General features: G+C 61.6%; 2 protein-coding genes across 5 annotated transcripts; both read left to right on the top strand.

Annotated features, from left to right (window-relative positions):
• The first annotated feature begins 678 nt into the window (after window positions 1-678).
• SCN2B (sodium voltage-gated channel beta subunit 2) lies at window positions 679-7271 on the top strand. Of its 3 annotated transcripts, XM_040616312.1 has the most exons (5): window positions 679-1069; window positions 2586-2734; window positions 3759-3925; window positions 4367-4577; window positions 4752-7270. In XM_040616312.1, exons 1-5 carry the CDS (start codon window positions 900-902, stop codon window positions 4949-4951), a joined length of 897 nt encoding a protein of 298 aa, XP_040472246.1. In that variant the 5' UTR covers window positions 679-899; the 3' UTR covers window positions 4952-7270. The 3 variants fall into 3 exon arrangements, with proteins under 3 accessions (XP_040472246.1, XP_040472247.1, XP_040472248.1); XM_040616313.1 differs by lacking the exon at window positions 2586-2734 and having other exon boundaries at window positions 961-1069; window positions 4752-7271; XM_040616314.1 differs by lacking the exons at window positions 679-1069; window positions 2586-2734 and adding an exon at window positions 1232-1316 and having other exon boundaries at window positions 4752-7269.
• A 4849-nt stretch (window positions 7272-12120) lies between these two features.
• On the top strand, window positions 12121-20576 carry SCN4B (sodium voltage-gated channel beta subunit 4). 2 transcript variants are annotated; one of them, XM_040616321.1, is made up of 5 exons: window positions 12121-12282; window positions 16185-16348; window positions 17040-17265; window positions 17548-17677; window positions 17799-20576. In XM_040616321.1, exons 1-5 carry the CDS (start codon window positions 12228-12230, stop codon window positions 17890-17892), a joined length of 669 nt encoding a protein of 222 aa, XP_040472255.1. In that variant the 5' UTR covers window positions 12121-12227; the 3' UTR covers window positions 17893-20576. The 2 variants fall into 2 exon arrangements, with proteins under 2 accessions (XP_040472255.1, XP_040472256.1); XM_040616322.1 differs by lacking the exon at window positions 12121-12282 and adding an exon at window positions 13157-13302.
• Window positions 20577-21246: the final 670 nt, after the last annotated feature.

Genomic DNA, 21246 nt, shown 5'->3' with positions numbered 1-21246 from the left:
TCCATGGCCCAAAGGCTTCCTTGACCGGTGGTGTGAAAGGGACCAAAGACCTTTTCTAGCCCTGTTACTGCTGGGCAGAGCCTCCCCACCCCGAGGGCTGGATGAGGAGAGGGTGTTGCCCCGGGGCAGCATGCTGCGGAGGAAGGAGGAAGGTGCCAGCACAGCCTGGCACCCCTGGGAGGCGAGGGGGCTGCCCTCGCGTCAGCACGGCAGCGGGCTGGCTGTGCTTCTGCCCACTGCCCATGGCTGTGCCTGCTCCTGGGCACGCTGACCGAGCTGCTGTGCAAGCTGCCTCCTTGGCACCCTCCGCTCTTCCCGGGCCAGATCAGTCCCTCTGCTCTCTGCCTGGCTCCGGGAGCACGGTCCTGATGTGCCTGGGCCCAGCTAGGGTCTCAAGAACGGGAACTGCTGCTGTGAACGGTGCGAGCAGGGCTGGTCGCCAGCCTCCAGCAGGGCAGAGGTGGCACATCTGCATGGTCCCACTGAAATCAGGGGACATGAGCCTATCAGGTACCGGGGGAGGGGGGACGGACAGACAGGACAGCACCCTCAGGGGCACTGGTGGAGTCTCTGGGCTCCAGGAGGAAGAGGAGCCCTGAGCACTGCTTGCTCCAAGGGCAACTTTCATGGCCGGAGGGAGTCCCAGCAGAAACCTGCTCCTCGGCTGTCCTGGGCTCAGCACGCTGCAGGAGATGTGCTGTGACACAGCCTGTGACCAGACCTCGGAGGAAGGAGCAGGAGTGCCAGGAGCAGTCGCCTTCTGTTCAGGGGAAAATTTTTCTGCCCTCCCACTTCTCCAGCTGAAATCCACCAACCATAGCATTTACCAATTTTTTCCGACCCAGCACCACTCCAGCCAGCCATATTGGGCTGTGGAAATAAAGCAGCTCTAATGTTGTATGTCACCTGCAAATAACCCGGCCGTTCGAAAAAAGCAAACCACCACCACCAAAACCCACACCAACACCAGGTCCTCTCCATACACAAAAGTCCTTCAAAATGAGCCTGGAAGCTTGGCTCCCGCAGCCCACCTTGTTCCTCACTGGCCTCAGCTTGCTCCTTTCGCTGGGTAAGTGTCGACCTGACCCCTTGCATGCACACGGCTGCCAGGGGATGGCACCCAGGCTGGGGAGAAGCACCCTGTCTGGCCAGGAGCCCCCTCCCCACATCCCAGCCCCCAGAAGCCCCTCCTGTCGCCGGGGATGCAGCGAGCCAGCGAGAAACGCTGTGCCGCAGGGATGGGGACGGCGGTGGTCCGAAATGCACCCTGCTGCGATCCGCCAGCCAGGGTGACCTGCTTTGAGGCAGGGTCGGGGGTACGTTGCAACTGCATCTTCTCTTAAAAAAGCCGTGCGTCTTGCTTGCCGGAGGTTTTGCCGAAGCGCGAGGCTGTTTGCATGGCAGGCAGAGGTGTGGGCTGCGGTGGGGAGAGGGGGCAGCTGTGGCTTTGCCTGTGGTGGCTGGTGGGCTACGGGTGGCTTGTGACTGTCCTTTGCTTTGTGGCGGGCTCTGGGCTGGCGGTGCTGCATGGGCTGCGGGGGGGAACTGTGGTCTCTGCGATTCTGCCCTGCCCCGCAGCAGCAGCGTGTGTCAGCAGGTTCGGGTCTATATTGATTGGAAAAGGGAACGCATCGCTTCTTTGAAGTGCTCGTCGCACTGCCCTGGAGCTCCTGGTGGGCTGCCTTTGCCTTAGGAGCGAGCCTGGGAAATGGAGGATAAAAAGCCCAGTGAGGTCTGCTTTAGAGGCTGCGTGGAATTTTACCTCTGAGCCCTGGGTGCAGGGTATAGAGTGACAGAGCGTTTGGGACTCTGCAGCACCAAAGGACACAGCCCGGATGGTCGGTCCCAGGGATTTTAGCGGTTTCTTTTCCCACCTCTCCTGTCCCGCGGTGCTGGGTGCCCGGGCCATGGCAGGGTTTGGACCCACGCTCCCGGGACACGTGCCTGTCGCGTGCTGCCTGCCTGCGAGGACCCTCTGGCTGCGGTGCGGTCCTGCCATACCAGCTGGTAGGGCAAAGCCCTGGCCAGGGCTGTCCGGGCGCTGCAGAGCCCAGGGGAGCTCCTGGTGGCATCTCAGCCCTCTGCAGAGCCCTGGGGCACCCCAAGGATGCAGCACTAAACCGTGCCACCCAACTGTAGGCACACAGGGCACAGTGCCGCCAGGCACTGAACCCACAGACTATGCTAGGACCCCCTCCAGCCCGGTCTGCTGGGCTGCGTCTGTGGCGGGGGTCCCGGGACGGTCAGGCTGCTGGCTCATCCACCCCTACAAGGTTTTCTTGAAAGCATCTAAGGGTATGGGCAGCGATGGGGCAGCAAGGCTGGGACGCCGGCTCAGCCTGGACACTTCTGTCTTCCTTGGGTGCTGTGACTTGTCCTCATGTACCAGCTCTCTCCATCCCTGTCTCCCTGCACCCTGTGGGGAGCCCTCCCCACGCTGGGGCTGGATGGAGGGTGCTCACCACAGCCCCTCTGTCCCCAAAGAGCCAGCTTCAGGATGCTGCTGGTTTGCACCTTGCAGCAAGACCTGTGGCTCAAAACAGCCATATCTGCAATTTGGAAAAGCCTCTTTTCCCTGGCTGCAGGGCCTGGCCCCTTTCCTGCCCTGCTTGCAGACGGAGCGGATTAGCCAGCGGAGCAGCCTTGACATGCATCCAGCTTGGCCACAGGGCTGGACCCAAGAGCACCTCAGGAAGAAGGTTTGAGAGCAAAGAGCAGCAGCCAAAGGGGAGAGGTGAGGTGATCGGAAAAGCACCTGCTGCCATTGTCACTGTCCCTACCCCGTGGGGTGCAGTAGCCCCCCTTTACAGCCTCATCCCTCCCAGGGCTCTCCATCCCTGTGCTTCTCGGGGCTTTGCCTCAGATTTGCAGCTAGTTGGCTGCACGGGAGCCTGCCTCGGTGTGCGCACCCTCCCCTTTGCAGCCTGGGGAGAGCGTGCCGGATGCAGGCGCTGAGTTTCAGGTGCTTCTGGGGCAGGGGAGCTGCAGGAAAGGGGTGGAAGAGGGAGCAGGGCACAGACACCCCATCCCTGCCCATGCCCCAGCTGAGTCCTGCCCTGCAGAGTGCACCAGGTGACACCCCTGTTTCTCTGCCACAGCAAAGCTGGGGTGCGGGGACTGGCCTTGTGCCCCCAGGAGTGACTGAGATCTTGACCGGGTCATTCCCAGCTGGAGAATCCTTGTGTGATCACCACTAACAGAGGGGAGCATCCGCATTCCTGCTGCAGCCCCCAGGGGCTGGCCCGGGCAGATCCCAGCCCTCGCTGCTGTAGCGCGTCCTGCTGGGGATGAAATCTGATGAGCGCAGCCATAAATTCCTCAGCGGACGTGGCGCTGAGCCCTTCGTGCTGACGCTGCATTCAGCCCTTTGCACGGCGTTATCGATTCTGCAGCAGGAGAGCCTCGTTTAAATGGCAAGGAGCGGGGCTTGCCCCGGGTCAGCAGAATTAAGCACCGGGCAGAATCGTGGCAGAGAGGGTCATCAGCCCTTGCAGAGCACGGCGGATGCTCTTTCTGTCCAGCCAAGGGATGCTCTGGGGGGAACTGCTCCCTTCTTGTGCCCTGTCACTGCTGTGCAGGGAAACCCTGGTCCTGTTGGCCACGTGAATGTGCCTGAGAGACAGTCCCAGGCCCCAGGGTGAGCTCTGTGCAACCAGGCGGCTGCAGGGTGGGATGGGGAGACAGGCTCAGCCAGCAGCATGGCTCCTTGCGCGCCCATCCTAACTCATTTCTGCTCTGGCTCTCTGTGCTTGTGGCAGCGCCCACAGGGTTGGGCATGGAGGTCATGGCTCCCGCCACCATCAGTGCCTTGAATGGCTCCTCGGTGAAGCTCTCCTGCACCTTCAACTCCTGCTACAAGGTGGAAAACAAGCAGTTCTCCCTCAACTGGACATACCAGGAGTGCAGAAACTGCTCTGAGGAGCTGGTAAGTCTCACTGGGGCTGGGGATCTGCTGTGAGGTCCTGGGACCAGCTTGAAGCAGTTGTCTGCATTCCCTGGGGTCCTGAGCCTTCTCCTGATGTGTGCTCCTGCTGTCTGGCACCCCTCCACCACAGGGAGAAATAGCAACCCACTGCCTAAAGAACCAGCGGTTGGGGCAGCTTCCTGGATGTGGTAGGACAGGCAGGCGTGAGTGGGGGGCAGTGCCATGAGGAGACCCCATCCCTGACCCCTGTTGTGGCCTGAGCTGAGCAGGGACCAATGCTGCTTGTGGAGCTGAGTGGGTGCTGCCCTGCTCGGGGTGAGCGTGCGGCGTGGGCGCGCAGCCGGGGCAGTACGTGCAGGGGAGGAGGGTGCCTCGCTGGGGCAGGCAAGCGTGTGGGGTGCCAAACAATGTCTCACCTCCTCTCCCACGTGGGCTGCCCAGTTCCTCCAGTTCCGGACGAAGATCATGAACAAGCAGCTGGACCGCTTTGGGAACCGAGTGGAGTTCACCGGGAACCCTGCCAAGTACGATGTGTCCTTCACCCTCAAAAACGTGCAGCTGGAGGACGAGGGCACCTACAATTGCTATGTCCTGAACCCCCCGGACCGGCATCGGGGCCACGCCAGCATCAGCCTGAAGGTGCTCACCAAAGGTCAGTGGTACGGTGGTCCTCTCTGCTGTTGGGCACCCGCGGGTGGTGCTGGGCTGGCTCTCTGCTCTGCCTCGTGCCCTGCCGTCACGTGCAGGATCTGCTCCCTGGCGGTGGCAGTCAGAGCCCTGCCTGTTCCCTGTTGCTCTGTCCTGAGCCCGTGCCCTGTCTCCCTAGAGCCCCCGAAGCACGACTCAACAGTGGCTGTCATCGTGGGTGCCTCTGTAGGTGGCTTCTTGGCCGTTGTGATCCTGGTGCTGATGGTGGTGAAATGTGTGCGTCGGAAAAAGCAGCAGAGGCTGAACACGGACGACCAGAAGACAGAGGAGGAAGGGAAGACAGATGGAGAAGGCAACCCGGACGAGGGCACGAAGTAATGCCCCCCTGCCCACCCCTCCCTTTTCTGCCCTGTACAGCGTGACCCCCTTGATGTGCTTCCCAGAGCAAGGATTTCTGTCTCCCCAGAGCATCCCTCCTTCCATCCAAATACCCAACCCCGCCTGGAGCAGGACGTAGGGAGAAGGTCCCCGAAGCCTGGCCACGGCAGCAGGGCTGGAGGGGTGGCTGAAGCGCATCGAGGCTGCCCCTGAGGCTGAGCTGGGACTCTTGTCCCCTGCTCTGAGTGCCAGAGCAGCGCGTGGGGCCATGGGGGTGCTGGGGGCAGGGTGGCACGGGAGAGGGGGGGAACAGCACAGTCATCACGCACAGAGGGGCTGGAGCAGGGTGTGCCAGGAGGGGCAGAGGGGGTTGGGCAGCCTCATGCCCACGTGTCCGTACCCTATCCCACTAGAAAAAGAAAACAGAGGCCAGTGGCCAGCAGTTGTGTACCCTTAGGGCCCCATCTCCCCCCCGAGGTGTGCTCCTGCTGCGCCCAGGGCACGGGCACTGGTGTACCTGTCCCTGAGGGGTCCCCGATCCATCTCCTCCTTGTGAGTCCTGTGTGCCAGTGCTGAGGGTGCTGCGACAAGAAGCTCATGCTCCTTGGGGACTGTCCCAGCCTGCTCAGGAGCTGATGACTGGGTAATGACCATTAGCCTACATGGTGCCTCTGACCTTTGCTGGTTTTTGGAACTGCTAATGGCTCATGATGGTGTAATGGATGTACCCTTCTGCCTCTTGGGCTATTTTTGGGTCTGAGCACCTCAGCCAAAGGTGCTTGGGCTGACTTTTTTGTGCTCATTTCCTTCCTGGGGAGGGTAATTCTAATGGAAAATGTTCTGCTGATGTGCCAAGCCGAGGTGGTAGGGAGCGGCAGGATGTGGCTGCTAGGGACAAAGAGCTGCTGGGAGGAAGAGGAGGTTTGGGCGCTTACTGGGAAGGACTGGGCACAACCGTGAGCCCAGAGGCAGGACGGTGCTGTCACCCTTGAGCAACCCTGTGATGCTGAGACTGCCTCCTCCAGCCTCCCTGCAGAGCACTGCACAATCCATAACTGCCACGCGAAGCACTGCCAGCCTGCCCCGCCGCGAGCCCCACAGCCGGCTGCTGCCTGCCTCAGCCCCGTCCGTGGGCCGTGGTGCCTGCCCTGCCTGCGGCAGCTCCGCCAGCGCTCCCCAGGAGCTGCCCTGCATCCTCTGCACTTCGTTATTAGCAGTGACCTGGGCAGCTTGGGGGGTGGTGAGGGCAGGCATGAGGAGCGGTGGTCCCAGCTGGTCCCACCCCGCTGGGGTGCAGGGGGCTGCGGTGAGCCCCAGGGGTGGCACTCGGTGGTCCTGCCTGCCTCGGGCTCAGCGCCTGCCCTGGGCAAGCCCCTGGCCTCCTGCGCCAGCCCGGGCGGGTGAGCTGAGCTGGCCGAAGCATGCGGGGAGCTCGCCCTGGGGTCTCCTCTGGTTCAGACAGGGAAAATGACCCAAGGAAGTGTCCCCTGCCGCACCGTGTCCAGGCTTTTCTTCTCCCATGGCAGGCGGGACGTGGGGCAGGAGAGGGGCAGCACACAGAGCCCCAGGGGACACAGCCCAGGGCTTGGTGACAGAGGTCCCATCACCCACGTGCAGCGCTGCTAGGGGAGAAAGGAACCCTTCGCCACCCCACCCCCCACCCAGTGCTGCCACGTCCCTGTGCGGGTGCCATCCCGGCAGCGCCACAGATGATGCCATCAGGCCCTGGGGACGAAGGGACAGCCGTGCGCTCCCTGCTCTGCCCCCATCGCTTCCTGCGCTGGCCCCGCGTGCCCTCTCCACCCTGCTCAGCCTCGCTGGGCTCTGCACCGCTCCCCGTCCCGGCTGCAGCAGGAATGTGCCGTGTCTCACCGTGTGGCTTCCCCTGCTCCCGTGGGTTTTCCTGCCCGGGGGGCGCTGGGCTGAGGCTGCCCCCCCTGCGCCCCCCACCCAGCTGGCTTTCCCCGTACAGTGCCAGTGGGGAGCCGGCCACAAGGCTGGTTCCTGGGGCCGCCTGCTGCCTGCAGCCGGGCTGCGAGCGGCTCCACGTGGGACTGAGCTGGCAACTTTGCGGCCAAAGGCCTCTGACTGTTGCACATGACCAGTCTTGCATCTGCCTTTCATTTATTTCATGCACTATCCTTGGATTGCAACTTGCCAATGCATCTGTATGTACATAGCTGTACACAACAGAGAGAATCTCTACAAATATATATATATACACACAGGAGGCGCTGCTATCGGTCATGACTATAGTTTTGGGGTTGCGCCTTCTGATGGGTTTCTTTTGCCAAGCACTCTGCTGAGTGGAGGATGTTTTTATTGCTCTTTGTACAGTCAAACAAACAAAAGAACAACAAAACACAAACTCTGCACTCGGTGCTTTTGTGCTGCTGCCTGCCAGAGGGGCAGGACAGGGTCCCTTGTCTCTGCTCTGCCTGTGTGTCTGACCAGGGGGGTGAGAAGGCTCCTGTGTGCCCGGAGCTCGGTCCCGCCGTGGCAGCAGGTGCTTTGGGTGCGGAGGGAGCCCAGGGCTGCCTGCGCTTCCACAGCTCGGTCCCAGGAGCTGCCGCAGAGCCGGGTGCAGGCAGGGCAGTGCTGGGGGTGGGAGAGCCCCGAGATCTCGGGGGTGCTCTGTGTGCATTGCGGGGGTTCCAGCTGTGCTCCGGGGAGCTGCGCCCTGCCGACTGCCCCACATTTGCTCCACAGACAGCCGGGGACGGCGGCTGCTCGGGGCAAGGCAGGTGAGGCTCAGCAGGCTCCAGCGGAGCCCAGGGCACGTGGCGGGTGATGGGCACCCATAAGCAGCCTGCTGTCCGATCTAGCAATCCAGCAATACCGTGCAGACGCACCGGAGCAGCGCAGCACAACTGGGGCACAGTTAATAGGCACATCCATCAATTTACCCGCCGTGGAGGCATGAGGGTGAGGGGAGCTCTGACAGCTGCGCTCCGTCGTGCATCTCCCGGCTGCCCTTCAACCAGGGCCACCGACCGCCTGCGCATCCCACATCGGCGCACAAGCGTGGTCTGCCCAGCACACCGCCCCACGCACCTACAGCTGCCTCTTCCCTGGGCTAACACTGCCCGCCCTGCCTTACCCCAGCACCCCACCTCGCTCAGCCCACTGCTGCTGAGCAGCAGGGTAACAATGAGCAGCACAGACGGGCTCAGCTCTTCCCTGCACCGCCTGCCTGGCCCGGGCACTGCACCCTGCACACTTGCCTTGTGCCCACGGGGTTAATTAACCCTGTAGAAAACTCCCACCTCTCCCTCCCTGGGGCAAGGGCACCAAAATCACCTCCAATGCCCCCGCACCGGCTCAATCCTACAGCGCTGGGCCGGTGCTGGGGGGCACAGCATTGGTACCTGGCTCATGGCAGGGAACAGCTTTGCTGCTGCAGAGGAGCAGCTGCCCAGAGAAGGACGCACGGGTCTCTGCCCCCCAGCTTCAGAGGGGGTCAGCCCGATGGAGGGGCCAGCACAGGGGATGGGGGACCCACAGGCTGGCAGTTTGGGGATGCCACTGGGAGAGTCACTGGCAAGAAACTCTTGCAGAAGGCAGGCACTGTGGGATCACAGAGAGCCCCGCGGGACACCACAAGGGTGAGTTTTCATCGCCGCAAGTGACCAAGGCCAGTGAGCTGCAGCCCCCCCAGAGCCAGGGCTTTGCAGATTCTCCAGAATCAGCAACAGTCCCTCTTGCAGACCACATGAATTTCTTTGGGCCAGGGGGGATTAGAGGTGTTGAATAGCAAGGGAGCAGGTCAGGAGCTGGCGGGCACCTCTGCCCAGCGCCAGGCAGAGCCACAGGGGACTGCTGAGGGGTGTGAGGGGCAGCACTGGAGAGCCCGAGCTGGGGAGGCTCTGGTGGAGGTGGCCTCAGGCTGTGCCGGCTCAGGAAGAAACTTTCTGCTGAGACGCAGGACAGTTGTCTCAGTGTTTCTTGCAGATGCCTCTGCAGTGGCTGCCTGGGGACACCGGTCCTTTCTCCCCGCTTGTATTAAAGGACCCGTGAAAAGGGGCGAGGAACTTGCCCACTGTGGAGGGCGGGCAGCTCTGCCGGTGTGTGCCAAGGAGGTGGAGGGCAGGACGGCTCTGCACAGGGAGAAGGAGGCAGGGAGAGGGGAAAGCATTGCTCCGAGGGAGAGCTGCAGGCAAGGGAAGGCTGAGAATGACAAAGGCAGCCAAGCACTCACCCGCAGTCTGTGTGCCCGGACCGCTCGCTCAGCTCCCAGCCCGCTGTGCCTGGCCCAGCCGGGATGGTCCTGCAGAGTGTCTGATCCCTGCCAGCGCCTCCTGCTCACTGCCAGCTCCTGGGCTGCCAGGCCACCTTGTCTTTTAAAGGTCACAGCCAGAGGACCTTGCAGTAAATATAAGGTGCTGATGGGAAGCTCTGTTCCAGCGTCACCACCTCCTACACCGGCAGGAGGGCTCTGCCTGCTCCTGGTCCGGGAGCCCAGCATCCCCTGGCTCCGGGAGGTTTGGGAGGGGGCCAGGGCTGTCCTCCCATCGCTGCCGGGAGTGTGGCTGGGGATGCCCCTGGCAGGGTGCTCCAGGACAGCCGGGGCCAGCGCTTCGCCTCCTGCACTGAGCTGTGAGGCTGCAGCCCAGCTGCTCTGCTCAGCCCTACCCGGTACCCACGTGGAGGGAAGCTGGAGCCCTCCTCGGAGAGCAGCCTGGCATTTTAACCCTCCCAGCTCCATTAGTGCAAGGTGAGAGGTACACAGGGACCTGGCAGCCACTGTGCCCGCCCCCCCCCCCCCCCCCATCAGGCTGTCGGCTAGCTGGAAGGACCCCTGAGCCCTTCTTCCTGTTCCCCCAGCGAGGTGACAGTGTCCGAGCAGAGGGTGCTCACCTTCCCTGAAACCAGACACAGCAGCCTTGTGCTGGACTCAGCAAAACAAGTTTCCGCTGAGCCGCAGTATCCTCCGGGTCCCATGCCGGGTGTTTCAGCACCATGCCAAAATCCCAGGGCCAGCTGCCATGAGTGCTTTTCCTGGCCATGGCACACCACTCACTGAGACCAAGCTGTGGGAGGGCAGAGCCTTTCCCAGGCCCACGGCAGCAGCAGATGTCTCATGAGATCAGTCAGCCGAGGAGACCAGCCAGAGCTGCCAAGTGTGACAGCTCCATCAGGTTCCTGTGACAGGCAGCATCCCGCTCCCAGCCCTGGGGCTGGGAGGGCACGGCTGGCTGCGGGCATGCGGCGGGAGTGGGCAGGATGATGCCAGGGTCGCCACCTCTGCCTCTGAAGAGAAGCTCAGCAGGGCAAGTGTGGCCACAGGGTGTGCCATCGCTGAAGAAGCTGGGTACCCATCTGCCCAGCATGCCCAGTTTGTGCTCACAAGAGCCCTTCTGTATCTACTGGCTGACCCTTGCAGCAGGGCGGTGCTGCTGTTCCCAGCCTTCCTGCTTCCAAAAGGATTTAGGTCTCTGCTGGGAGGGTCACGATGGCAGTTTGGCCAAACCCATTCCAGCCTGACCCACCTTTTCGGAAGCAAACTTGGCAGACACCTGAGCATCCCAGGAGGGAGTCCTCTACATGTAATGGCCTTTCCCTGCCCCAGGGTACTGGGCTGCTGTTCCTGGTGCCCAGCGCTGCAGGTCTCTGGTCCTGCCTGCTGGATGCTGGAGGGCCCAGCCTCAGCCTCATCCACCCCCCCCGCTTCAGTGCCTGTGACCACGGCCCTCGCAGCCATCATGCACCCTCGCAGGGATAACAGGCGTCCCTCCACCCCTTTGGACCTCGCTGCCTAGCTGCTCCTCAGAGGTGTGCCGCCCCCCTCACCATTAGCAAGGCTCCAGCAGATGCAGCACTCCTCCTCCTGTCTCGGCACACCGCTTGCCTGGTCACCAGTTCTGGTGGCTCCACTCACCTGGCCATATCCATCACCTGGCCGTATCCATCACCTGGCTGTATCTGTCACAGCTCCCTGCCAAGACACCTTCTGCTGCATCAGCAGTACTCTCCACACCACTCCCGCAGCGTCGGCTGCCGGTGCTGCCCACTCTGCCTGTACTTTTCCTGTCTCTGTTGCCAGCTCTGCAGCCCGCACTCCTCAACCCACAGGCACTGCTGGCATCCTCTCAGGGTCCCCTAGGATGCCCCCATGCCTTCTGCTTTCCCTCCTTCCTTCCCGCTTCATGCTCCTGGCCAGGTGGGAAGGAGAGTGAGCTGCGGGGGCCTGGGGTGTCTCTCAAAGTGCCCTGGAGCTGACGGCCATGGCACCCCAACATGCAGGGCCCCAGGCAGCACCCCTGCAGGCAAACTGCTTGCACGCGGAGATGAAGCAAGGCTGTTGGGGCCGCATTCGGGGTGAGCTTTGCCGGGACGCGTGCCTTGTGCCAGCCAGGACCACGGCCTGGCAGGACGGCCAGTGCTGTTCCCGCACCACGAGCGCGGCAGCACCTCCTCCCCTTCCCGCCATGCCTGTTCCCAGGACACATCACCTCCAGCAAATTGCTGCTTGGCACCGGGGTCTGGCTGCCTAATGGACCTGGCCGCAGAGGCAAAGCGCTGCCTTCACACACCACCTCACCGGGGGCCTCCATTAGGCTTGTCCCTCCCGTGCTGCGTTGGATGTGGCCACTGAGGTCAGCTCTAATGGATGTGGCGGAGCAAAAAGGTTCTTGAGACGTGAACTTACGTGTAGCCAATTATGCTGGAACACGCCAGTGGTGAGAAAAATAAGTTTTCGCAGCGTTCCCTTTGGTGCCGGGGGTATTCCCGCAGCCTCGCCCACCGGTGACAGGCTCTGCGCCCTGTTGGTGGCCGCAGGGCTGCCCACTGCCCACCTCGGGGCCGCTGGGGTGCCCTAGAGGGCAGGGGGCTGCTGGCATCGCCCTGCTGAGGTGCATCGGCTGCAAGCCCAGCCCCAGGCCCGTGTCCCCAGGCTGCAGCAGGAGCAGCCGCCAGCCTTGGTGGGACTTTGTCCCCTTCCAAAGGTGGCCAGTGGCGCCCCGCAGGGACCTTTCCCCTCCGCGGGTCATGGGGGAGCTGGGGGGGCCGACGGGGGGGGGCACATGCGGGGCTGCGCGGGGGGGCGGAGGGCGGCTGCGCGGCGCGTAAGGGCGCGGGGGACCGGGGGGGGGCCGGAGAAGCGCGGGGGGGCGCGGAGGACCGGGGGGGCGCGGAGGAGGGCGCAGCCCGGCCCCGCCCGGCGCGGCTCCGCCCGGCGCCGCCCGCCCTCCGCGGGGGCGGCCAGAGCCGGGCGGTGCGGGCCAGCACGCACCGCTCGGCACCGCTCCGCACCGCTCCGCACCGCTCCGCAGCCATGGCCCCGCGCTCAGCCGCCGCCCGCCGCCGCACCGCGCTGGCAGCGCTCCTGGGTAAGGGGCGCGGGGGGCTGCGGGGGGCTCCCCGGGTACCGCCGCGTCCTGCTGCGCCCCGCGGGCCGCCGGTGGGGACCCTGCCCGCGGGCACCCCCGGTCCAGCCGCCCCCTCGTGTCCCCGAGCGGGGGTCCCTGGCTGGGCGCTCCGCTGCTTTGCGTTTGGCCCGCCCGCGCCGCAAGGAATCGGACGCTGCTGCTGCTGCTGCCGCTGCTGCTGCTGCTGCTGCGATGAATTTGCCGTCCACAGGCGCTAACGCAGTTATCTCTGCTCTGCAGACGGAGAGTCCGGAGCACTGAGGATAAGTGACTTGTCCAAGGTGACTTCACAGCCGAGTCCGCGAGCGGACTCTGAAATCCCGGCTCCAGCCCCCTGCCCTGCCTGCAGCAGTCGCTAACATCGCCAGGGCTTTCCTCCGTGAGCACTGCGGCTGCATCCCGCTTTGCCCTGCTCTGCTCAGCTGCTCTGCGAGCAGGGACCACGGCTACCTGCCTGCTAACGGGAACCGGGGCAATAGCCGTAGGGAGGCAATGCACTGCTTCAACGCCAGCACGCCCGCCGACAGGTCATTCTTTTTACGGTTCATTTTCTAAAACGACCATTTGCATGCGCTTCTCCCCGGCGCGGCGACGAGCCCCACACCGCAGGGCCGCTGCTCGGAGCGTGGTGCCCAGACCCGTGGCCGGGGATGCCCGGGACCTGCAGGCTGGAGGAAGGAGTTGGTGGCCGTCCCCTCCCGGCTGCAGCCCCCGCGGCCGGTTCCAAGCCACCTGCATCAGCCCTCACACACCGGCTGCACTTCTGCTCACGCAGGTCATCCTCATGTCGATGGGCGCAGAGAGCCTGGAGCCAAGGGCTTGCCTCTGCAGCACTTGCTGTTGGGAAACTCCCTTGGGAGGCGTTTTGGAGGGCATAGTTCTTAAGTTTAAGTGAGCTGGAGACAGGAAAAGACGTGGAATTACCTGGCTCGCTGCAGGATCGGGGTGCTGGTACCTGGCTGGAAGTGCCTCCTAAGGCAGGTGCTGCACATGCTACTTGCAGTGTGGGGCTGGCAGTGCGGTGGTGGTAGGGGAGATGCTGGAGATCCGGGCACCTGGGGGTCTGGGGTCCAGGGCATGGAGGTGGGAACCTTGTTCCACAGGTTGCTCCAGTGGGCTGGGAGCCTGAAGGGGGGTGGGTGGGAAGGGGAGAACATCTGGGCAGGTCTCTCTATGTGTTTCGGGGATGCTGTGCTCCCCAGGGAGTGGCAGCAGGCTCCTGGCTGCATCGAGGAGCCACAGCACGGCTTCTTCCGTTGGTGCCCGTGGGAGGGGTGAGGACCGCGGGTCCTCTGCCAGAGCACATAGTGCCTGAGCTCAGGTTGGCCTGGGGGCTTCTCCCCCCTACCCCGGGTGGAGAGGAGCCTGGCCAGCCCGCTGGGCATGTCTCGCTGTCTGTGCCAGCAGGTCATGCTGATTTTTATGGACAATGAGAGTTTTTACAGAGCAGCTTTCTCACAGATGCTGGAGGTGTCCCATGGCTTCTCAGGTGAATCCCATGTGCCCTTTGCATTAAGGCAGTGGTTCCCAGGCTGGGTTCCTGGCAGGCTGCAGGACAAGTGGGGGGCAGCCAGCAACCTAGGGGGGAAAGTCTTGCTCTGGGCCTTGGCCTGGGCTGGAGGGCTGTTGTTCCTGGGGCTGGGTCCTGGGTTGCACGCCCAGCACTATTGCACATCACTCAGTGGCTCTGCAACCCCTTTGGGGCGGGGGGGCTTGCCCCAGGGGCTCATCCTCTGCAAAAGCAAGGAGCAGGCAGCCAGGGCTCTGGCCACAGCAGGAGCGACTGCTCCCCGGTTCCCCTTCGCTGTCTCTTGGGGAGGGTCGTGCCTGCAGGTTAGGAGGCAGCCTGGAACCCCGGAGGGGCTTGCCCTGAGGACTGAAGCTTGGGACTGTGGTGATGCAAAGTGCAGCAGCTTTGGGCACACAGAAAAGTAACGGTGGCAGCTGTTGTGGCAGGTTCACTCCGTAATCTCCCAGCCCCCCAATGTGTTTTTCTCTGTGCTTTATTTAGCGGTAACATGTCAATTCTGTCTTCCTGAGACCACAGCATGACAGGAACAAGATCAGCCTCCATTTACCTCACACATTCCGATTATGTTCATGATGTTATAACGATGGTAGACAGGATTAAAAGTGTTACAAGCTGCAAGGAATCATCTTTCCTCTAAGTAACCGTCTGCTTGCAGCACCCTGCCTGCTCAGGCATACCTGCAGAGCCAGGCATCCCGCTGCTAGGTCTTATTCCAAGTAGCAGTATGATTCCCCTGGGACACTCCTGGCTGTGAAGTCCCCTCCGTAGCCTTCCCAGGGATGGTCTTTGAGCCTGAGAACTGCAGGAGACCTCCATCTGGTGGGAACCACTCCCTGACGTTAGCTCAGCCTCTCAAGCAAAACAAAAAGTGGTTCTTTGTAAAGTTAAGTAACTCCTTCCCTGCAGTGCTTGCAATGCAGCACTGCAGCAGGGCCCGAAGCCCAGGATGCAGGGCTCTCAGGCTTGGCTTGGGCTGCGACGTGCCTGGGGAGTTGTTAGCACAGGCATGTGTGGGAGAATAAATCAGCAGCTGAAGCGGCTGCAGAGAGATGCGAATCTGAAGCTGAGAGCAGTGGTTCCAAAGTTAAGGTGTCAGTGGAACTGGGGACCAGCTTGTAGCTGTGGGAAGAGCTGTGTCCCCTGTGTTTTGATTGTCAGGTTGCCCAGGGAAAGCTTTGTAGGGATGGCTGGGTCCCTTTGGCAGCTGAGGTCTGGGAAAGGGGAGGATGGTGCTTTGCTGGCTTGTGGCACATCTTGCCCATACCACATCATACAAGTGGGATGGGCGTGGGGAGTGGGGCTGTTCCCCTGACCCAAAGCAAAGCACCCCTGTGCCCCCAGGCAAGGGTCCACGTGGACACTGCTGGCCTAGCCTGCTGCACAGGGCTGCGATGCCAGTCCCCTGCCCCCTGCGTGGGACCCTGGGAGCTTTCAGGCACGCTCCCACTCTCGCATCTGGGCTCATACCTGCTCCTCTGGGCTCATACCTGCTCCTCGATGCATTTCTCCCTGCTAACAGGGAGGAGAGGAGCGGGAGAGCTGTGTTCTGCAGTTTGAAGGTCATCTGTCAGCCACAGCAGGAGATGAAGCTCTGCAAGGCAGGCGTGAGGGGGTGCCGCTCCGGAGGTCCGCACAGGCGCTGGAAGGAGCCTGCTGCACTGGCTCGCCGAGAGCCCTTGGCTGGGGCGAGGGACGGACCGCGTGGCAGGCATCCAGGATGGCAATGCTAATCAGTGCTCGGGCTCCCTGCTTGAAGAACAGAGAGCTCTGCTTTGCTTTGGGCTTTTTTTTTTTTTTTTAATTCCCCCCTTTAAGGTTTAGCTGAAGGCCTTGTGGATAATATGCAAATCAGGGTTTTCATTTGCATACTTTATTCGTGGTGATATGATGGTTCCTTATCTCTGTGGGTGCCAGCCAGCCCCTGCTGTTCCTCCAGGAGCGGGTCCCCTATCTCTGCTGAGCTGTCCTGGGGATGGGGACAGGCGCGTTTGCTCTTGCCGTGGCAGCCAAAGGGGACACAGGGTAACAAACCCATCCCTGGGTGCTGGGAGGGGAGGAGAGCTGGGCTCGAGCCCCTACACTGAGGCTGCTGGGAGGAGGAGGAGGAGGAGGAGGAGGAGGATGCCTGACAGAGCTGGGAGCCAGACCTAGGGGAGCGATGGCTGAGTCCCGCTGCCCCCCATGTGCTCCCTGGGGGGGGATCCCCACTGTGGCCAGTGCTGGAGCTGGAGGCTGGGCTGCTGTAGGGGAGAAGTGGCACCCCTTCTCCCTGCCCCATCTCCCCCCAGGGTGCCATGCCGGTCCTCACTCTCCCCTCTCCTCTCCCTGCCAGGTTTGCATGTCGTTGCCATCGCCTTTGCCTTGGAGGTGTCAGTGGGGAAGACCAACACTGTGATGGCTCTAAATAACTCCGATGTCCTGCTGCCCTGCACCTTCACCACCTGCATAGGCTTTCAGAACCTGATCTTCACGTGGTATTTCAACTCGACAGAGATGGTGGGTGGCTCTCCGGGCTTTGCCTGTTTTCCCAGCAGGTCCTTTTGTCCTTTCCTAGTACAGACCAGCACTGCAGTTCCCTTTCTCCTCTTGCCGGGTGCCTGTCCCTCAGAGTCTCTCCAGCTCTGGGGGAAGGGGGCTGTGCAAACAGGGTAACTCAAATTTCCTGGCACATTTGTGCTTTTGCCACAAAGCTGGTCTGGATTTTCTGCTGCCCACAGGCTCATTTCTTCTCCTAAATTAGTCATAAATCAGTTGTTCAGGTGCAAGCCTGCACTTTGGGTGAAATATGGTTAATTTTCTCCTCCTGCGCTTGCTCTGAAATACTGAAGGTTGTGTATAGATTTCCTTCCTGCTGAGAATATTCTGCTGTTCAACTCCTTAGCAGGAGGGCTGGCCAGCCCTGCGTGGCCCTAGAGCAAAGGGACTCTCTCTGCCTGGGGCTTCTCCCACCTTTTGCGTGGTCCGTGACATTGCTGCACGGCAAGTCAGAGGGATCTGCTGCTTCCCGGCTGTGCTGCGTGTCGGTCCCCCTCCACAGCCATTCCTGCTGCTGCGGGGTGGCCGGGACACTGGACCGTGCGTGTCTGTGCGTGCAGATGTGGGGCAGAGCATCAGCAGGAGAGCATGAGCCTTTTCCTCCCCTGGGTTTGTCCAGCTGATCCCTCATCCTGCATCCCTGCCTCTGCAGATTTACCATGGCCAGATAAAGAACAAAGCCTCAGAGCCCTTCCTCGTGGGGCGCAACCCACGGGTTGAGTTTGTCGGCTCGACGACCAAGAAGGAGAACAACATCTCCATCGTCCTGAAGAACGTGGAGTTCAGTGATGCTGGGAAATACACCTGCTACGTCAAGAACCCCAAGGAGAAGTACGCGGAGCACAATGCCACCATCTTCCTCACGGTGGTCCACAAGAGTAAGTGCCAGCCAGGGCTGCTGCGCCCCGTGAGCGGCGCTGGGGCGGTGGGCATGCAGATACACGCTAACCCCACCGTGGGTCATGGTTGTGGTGCTGCACGGGGTGTCCTGGCTTCTTGGAGGTAGATGGCATCCCTGAAGGTCAAGGCTGGGCCTCGTGCCCCTCTGTGCTGTGGGCCAGCTGCTGGTGAGGGGGTCGCTGCTTTTCTGGGGGGGGTGGTGTGCAGCTGGGAGCTCCGTGCTTCCCTCCTGAGGCCCCTCAGCACCTTCTCTTCTGCAGTGGTGGAGACAGACAACACTGTGACACTCATCATCGTGGGCGTTGTGGGGGGGCTCATCGGCCTCCTCATCCTCTTCATGCTCATCAAGAGGGTTGTCCTGTTCATCATCAAGAAGACCCAGGATGGGAAGTGAGTGCGGGTGATGGTCCCAGCACCCTTCGGCGGGTGCTGCCATGGGGCAGGGCTGCACAGGGCTGGGGTCATGGCAAAGGGGGCCAAGGGTATCAATGGGCTGTGTGTTCTCCCCCAGGAAGGAGTGTCTCGTGAGTTCATCAGGGAATGACAACACCGAGAACGGCTTGGCTGGCTCCAAGGCAGAACAAAAAGCACCACCAAAGGCATGAAGCAGCGGCGCCCCGAGCCCCGGCCCACGCAGCAGTGGGGAGAGCGGGCAGGGGACAAGCCTTTCCCTTTTGTTTTCTTTCCAAACTGCCAACGCTTGAGACGTGTTTCTATTACACACGTGCCTGCAACCTGCACTGCTTCTCGGAAAAGACTTTGGCTGCCACGGGGACTGGGAGCTTCTTGCGGACTCGGATTGGGATGCCGCCGGGATGGAGGGTGCCGCTTGCTCTGCTCTGAGTGAAGGCAAGAGGGTGCTGGGCAGGCGGAAAGGGGCTGGGTGCTGGGGTGTACCCTGGTCTGTGGCTGGGCAGGCGCTGCGCCACGTACGCTGCGCTCCCAGGGGTGCGGGGGGATGGGCTGCCGGGGGTGCCGGTGGGCCTGGCGGGGTAGAGGCTACGAGGAGCTTGGGGCATCTTGTCTGACTCCGGCGATGCTGAGCTGGGGTGGGCAGGAGCTGCCTGCCTCATACAGAAGGTTTCTGGAGCAGAGCAAGTGTGCACGAAACCTGCCGCAGAGCCAGAGGCTCCTGCCTGCGCTGCATGTCTCACGGGTCTGGCACAGGAGGGAGGGTGGGAGTGGGGCGGTGGTGAGGGGGCTTGGCTTCAGCTCTCCAGTTAAGCACACTTGAGCACCAAATTGGTGCAAGGCCCGTTGCTGTCAGGGCTGTCATCTCTCCCCAGCAGGGGCTGGGTGCCACGCTGCCGTGGTGCAGCCTGGCCCCGAGGTGCTTCGGTCCCTCCTGTGGCAGGGCTGGGGGTGCCCCAGTGTCACTGCTGGCCCATGGCGGGGTAGTCTCCACCTGTCACACTCGTTCTGCCCCTGCACAGGGCCATCCCCCGGGGGGCAGCGGGGGGCTTCTCCCCCAGCCAGCCTGCTGCAGAGGTGCTCCCAGGGTTTGTGCTGCTGCTCTTGCTCCTCCTCCCCTCTTTTTAAAGCTCGGCACTCAGAGCAGCGATGCTTTCGATGCTGACTCGCCACGGCTTAACTCGTTACGCTGATATTTTTTATATGAGACTCCAGTGGGAAAACAGCTGAGTGCGTTTCCCTTTCACCCGAGGAAAACTGTGGCACTCCATCCGCGATGCAGGGAGGGAGTACGGTCAAGCCCTGGCAAGGGGAGCTGGGCCAGGGCTGCACCAGCCTGCTCCTGGGTCTGCCACCGGCGCGCTGGGCGACCTTGGGCAAGTCGCTCTGCCTCTCCATGCCTCAGTTTCCCCATCTGTAAAATGGGGATAATAATACTGCTCTACCTCACAGGGGTTGTTGTGAGGCTTCCTTGGCTAACATTTGTAAAGTGCTTGGAGATCCCCGGATGAGGGGTGCCACAGAAAGCCAGAGGCTCTTTGCAAAGAGTACCCGCAGTGGGGACTCAGGCAACCCAGCCCCCTTCCCAAGGGCTGTAGCAGGACGTGAGACGTGAAGGGAGTGAGCTGATCCTACAACTGCAGTTGACAACGTCCTTTACAACATGATTTGTTCCCTATTTCTCTTTTATTTGTGGGTGTCTGTCAGTGGAGCCCCTGTCCCCACTCGAAATTGGGAATCAAAGCTGAGCCGTGACTCCCCAGCTGCAGGGGCTTGCACCCCGACAGCGGTGCTGGGGGGGGAGGGCAGGCGAGGATTCGGTGGGTGAGGTGGGCAAGGAAAGGTGAGGTGCTGCCTTCTCTGGAGACTGTTGTGGGAGAGGTCGCACCCCGCCTGCCAGCTCGTGGGGATGGACGGTGGTCCGGAGGGCACCTTGCATCCTCCGTCCGGGTGCAGGGCTGGCTGGCACCCGCCGGAGCGGGGCCGTGCCTTGGGGACAGGAGGCAGCTACAGGCAGGTTTGCTCGGCTGCTGGTTAGGCGAGCCGGTGGGAGTCAGGTCCACAGCATCTCGGTCCCCTCTCTGAGGATCTGTGGGACCCTCAGACAAATCTCTGTGCTTCAGTTTCTCCATCTGTAAATTGGGGACAGTAAATCTGACCTACCTCACAGGAGGTGTGAGGCTCCCTGCATCGCTTTGCAAAGTGCTCCGAGATCCTGGGGCGAAAGGAACTCTGTAAATGCAAAGTATCGTTAACATACCATGGTCATCAGGAGAGTGGGTGGGAAGGCGTGAGACCTCCCAGCTGCCCCAAGAGAACCCCCAGCCCATCCTTGGAGGAGACCTCCCATGGGAGAGGACAGTGAAGGGAGGAAGAGATTTTTTTTTAAAGAACTATTTTTAGCTGTCCTAACCTGTTGGCCTTTTTTAGATGGTATCTGGACACGGTTCCACTTACCACAGGATATGCAATGCTGTACTATGCATGGATTACTTCTCTGGCTTGATGGAAAAAGTCAACATAAGCAGTTTTTCAAATGTAATTCTATACGCATATGTGTGCGGGTGCTGTATGCAGCGCAGGGGGCTCCAGGGGAGCGGGCTGCCCTGGAAGCTTGTGCCAGCGCCTGCGGGGTCCCTGCTGTCACAAGGGCTTTGGGGGTTCTGCAGAGGCTTTCCAGGGTGTGTGGGGGAGAAGGCCCTGCCGGAGGCGTGTGCTGTGCCACGCACGTATGTGTATAAGCGTATATAAATACATGTAGGAGATACCTGCAAATAGACACAGGATGTGTACAACATGCTGTGTGATGACTTACAGCACATTTTTGCACTGTAGAGGTTTAGTTAGCTTTGCCTTGAATGAAATAAAGTTTATGTTTACTAGAGAAACTTGCTCCAGTTTGGGTTGCTGGGGGTGTCTGTTTAGGCTTACCGTGAACGCGCTGGGCAGGCACGCCGCACCGTGTCGAGGCAAAGGGCAGCAGCGTTTCTCTTGTGTGCAGAGCCCGGGTCATGTCCGTTCTCTGCAGCTGCTTGTCCCAGGGTGGGTGACTGCCACCGCTCTGCCTTCATCCTGCCGAGCCCCTCAGACACCCCGGGGCGAGGGCTGGGTGCCGCTTCCCAGCACCCACGGGTGTGCATTGCCCACTGGAGCTCAGGGGCTGTGGGTGCCTGGAGGTGGGGAGCTGGCCCCCGGTGGGCCACGGGATGGGGCTGTCATGCTGCCTTTGGAGGGGCGGTTATTGGGGGTGCCTGGGGGTATTTCCCTGTGCAAAAAGCTCTGAGCGCAGCTGCCTGGAAAGCAGGATCCCTCCCTGCACGCTGCATGAGAACGGCCCTGATTTCTGCTGGGGCTGATGCTATGCTAGAAAAATTGATTTAAAATAACGCTTAATGACCCTGTTTGTTTACAGTAATTTAAACTGACCCAGTTCCGATCAGCTTGTCTGACTGGCCGAGGTCCACACAGCACTTTCCTCCTTGTGTGCAGGAACAGCTTATTCACGAGAGCCAGCAAATAAACCCTGCCTTGGGCTGGGAAAGCAGCAG

The sequence above is a fragment of the Falco naumanni genome, chromosome 16, assembly GCF_017639655.2.
Source record: "Falco naumanni isolate bFalNau1 chromosome 16, bFalNau1.pat, whole genome shotgun sequence".
Taxonomy (NCBI): Eukaryota; Metazoa; Chordata; class Aves; order Falconiformes; family Falconidae; genus Falco; species Falco naumanni.
This window is presented reverse-complemented; position numbering and strand designations above follow the sequence as displayed.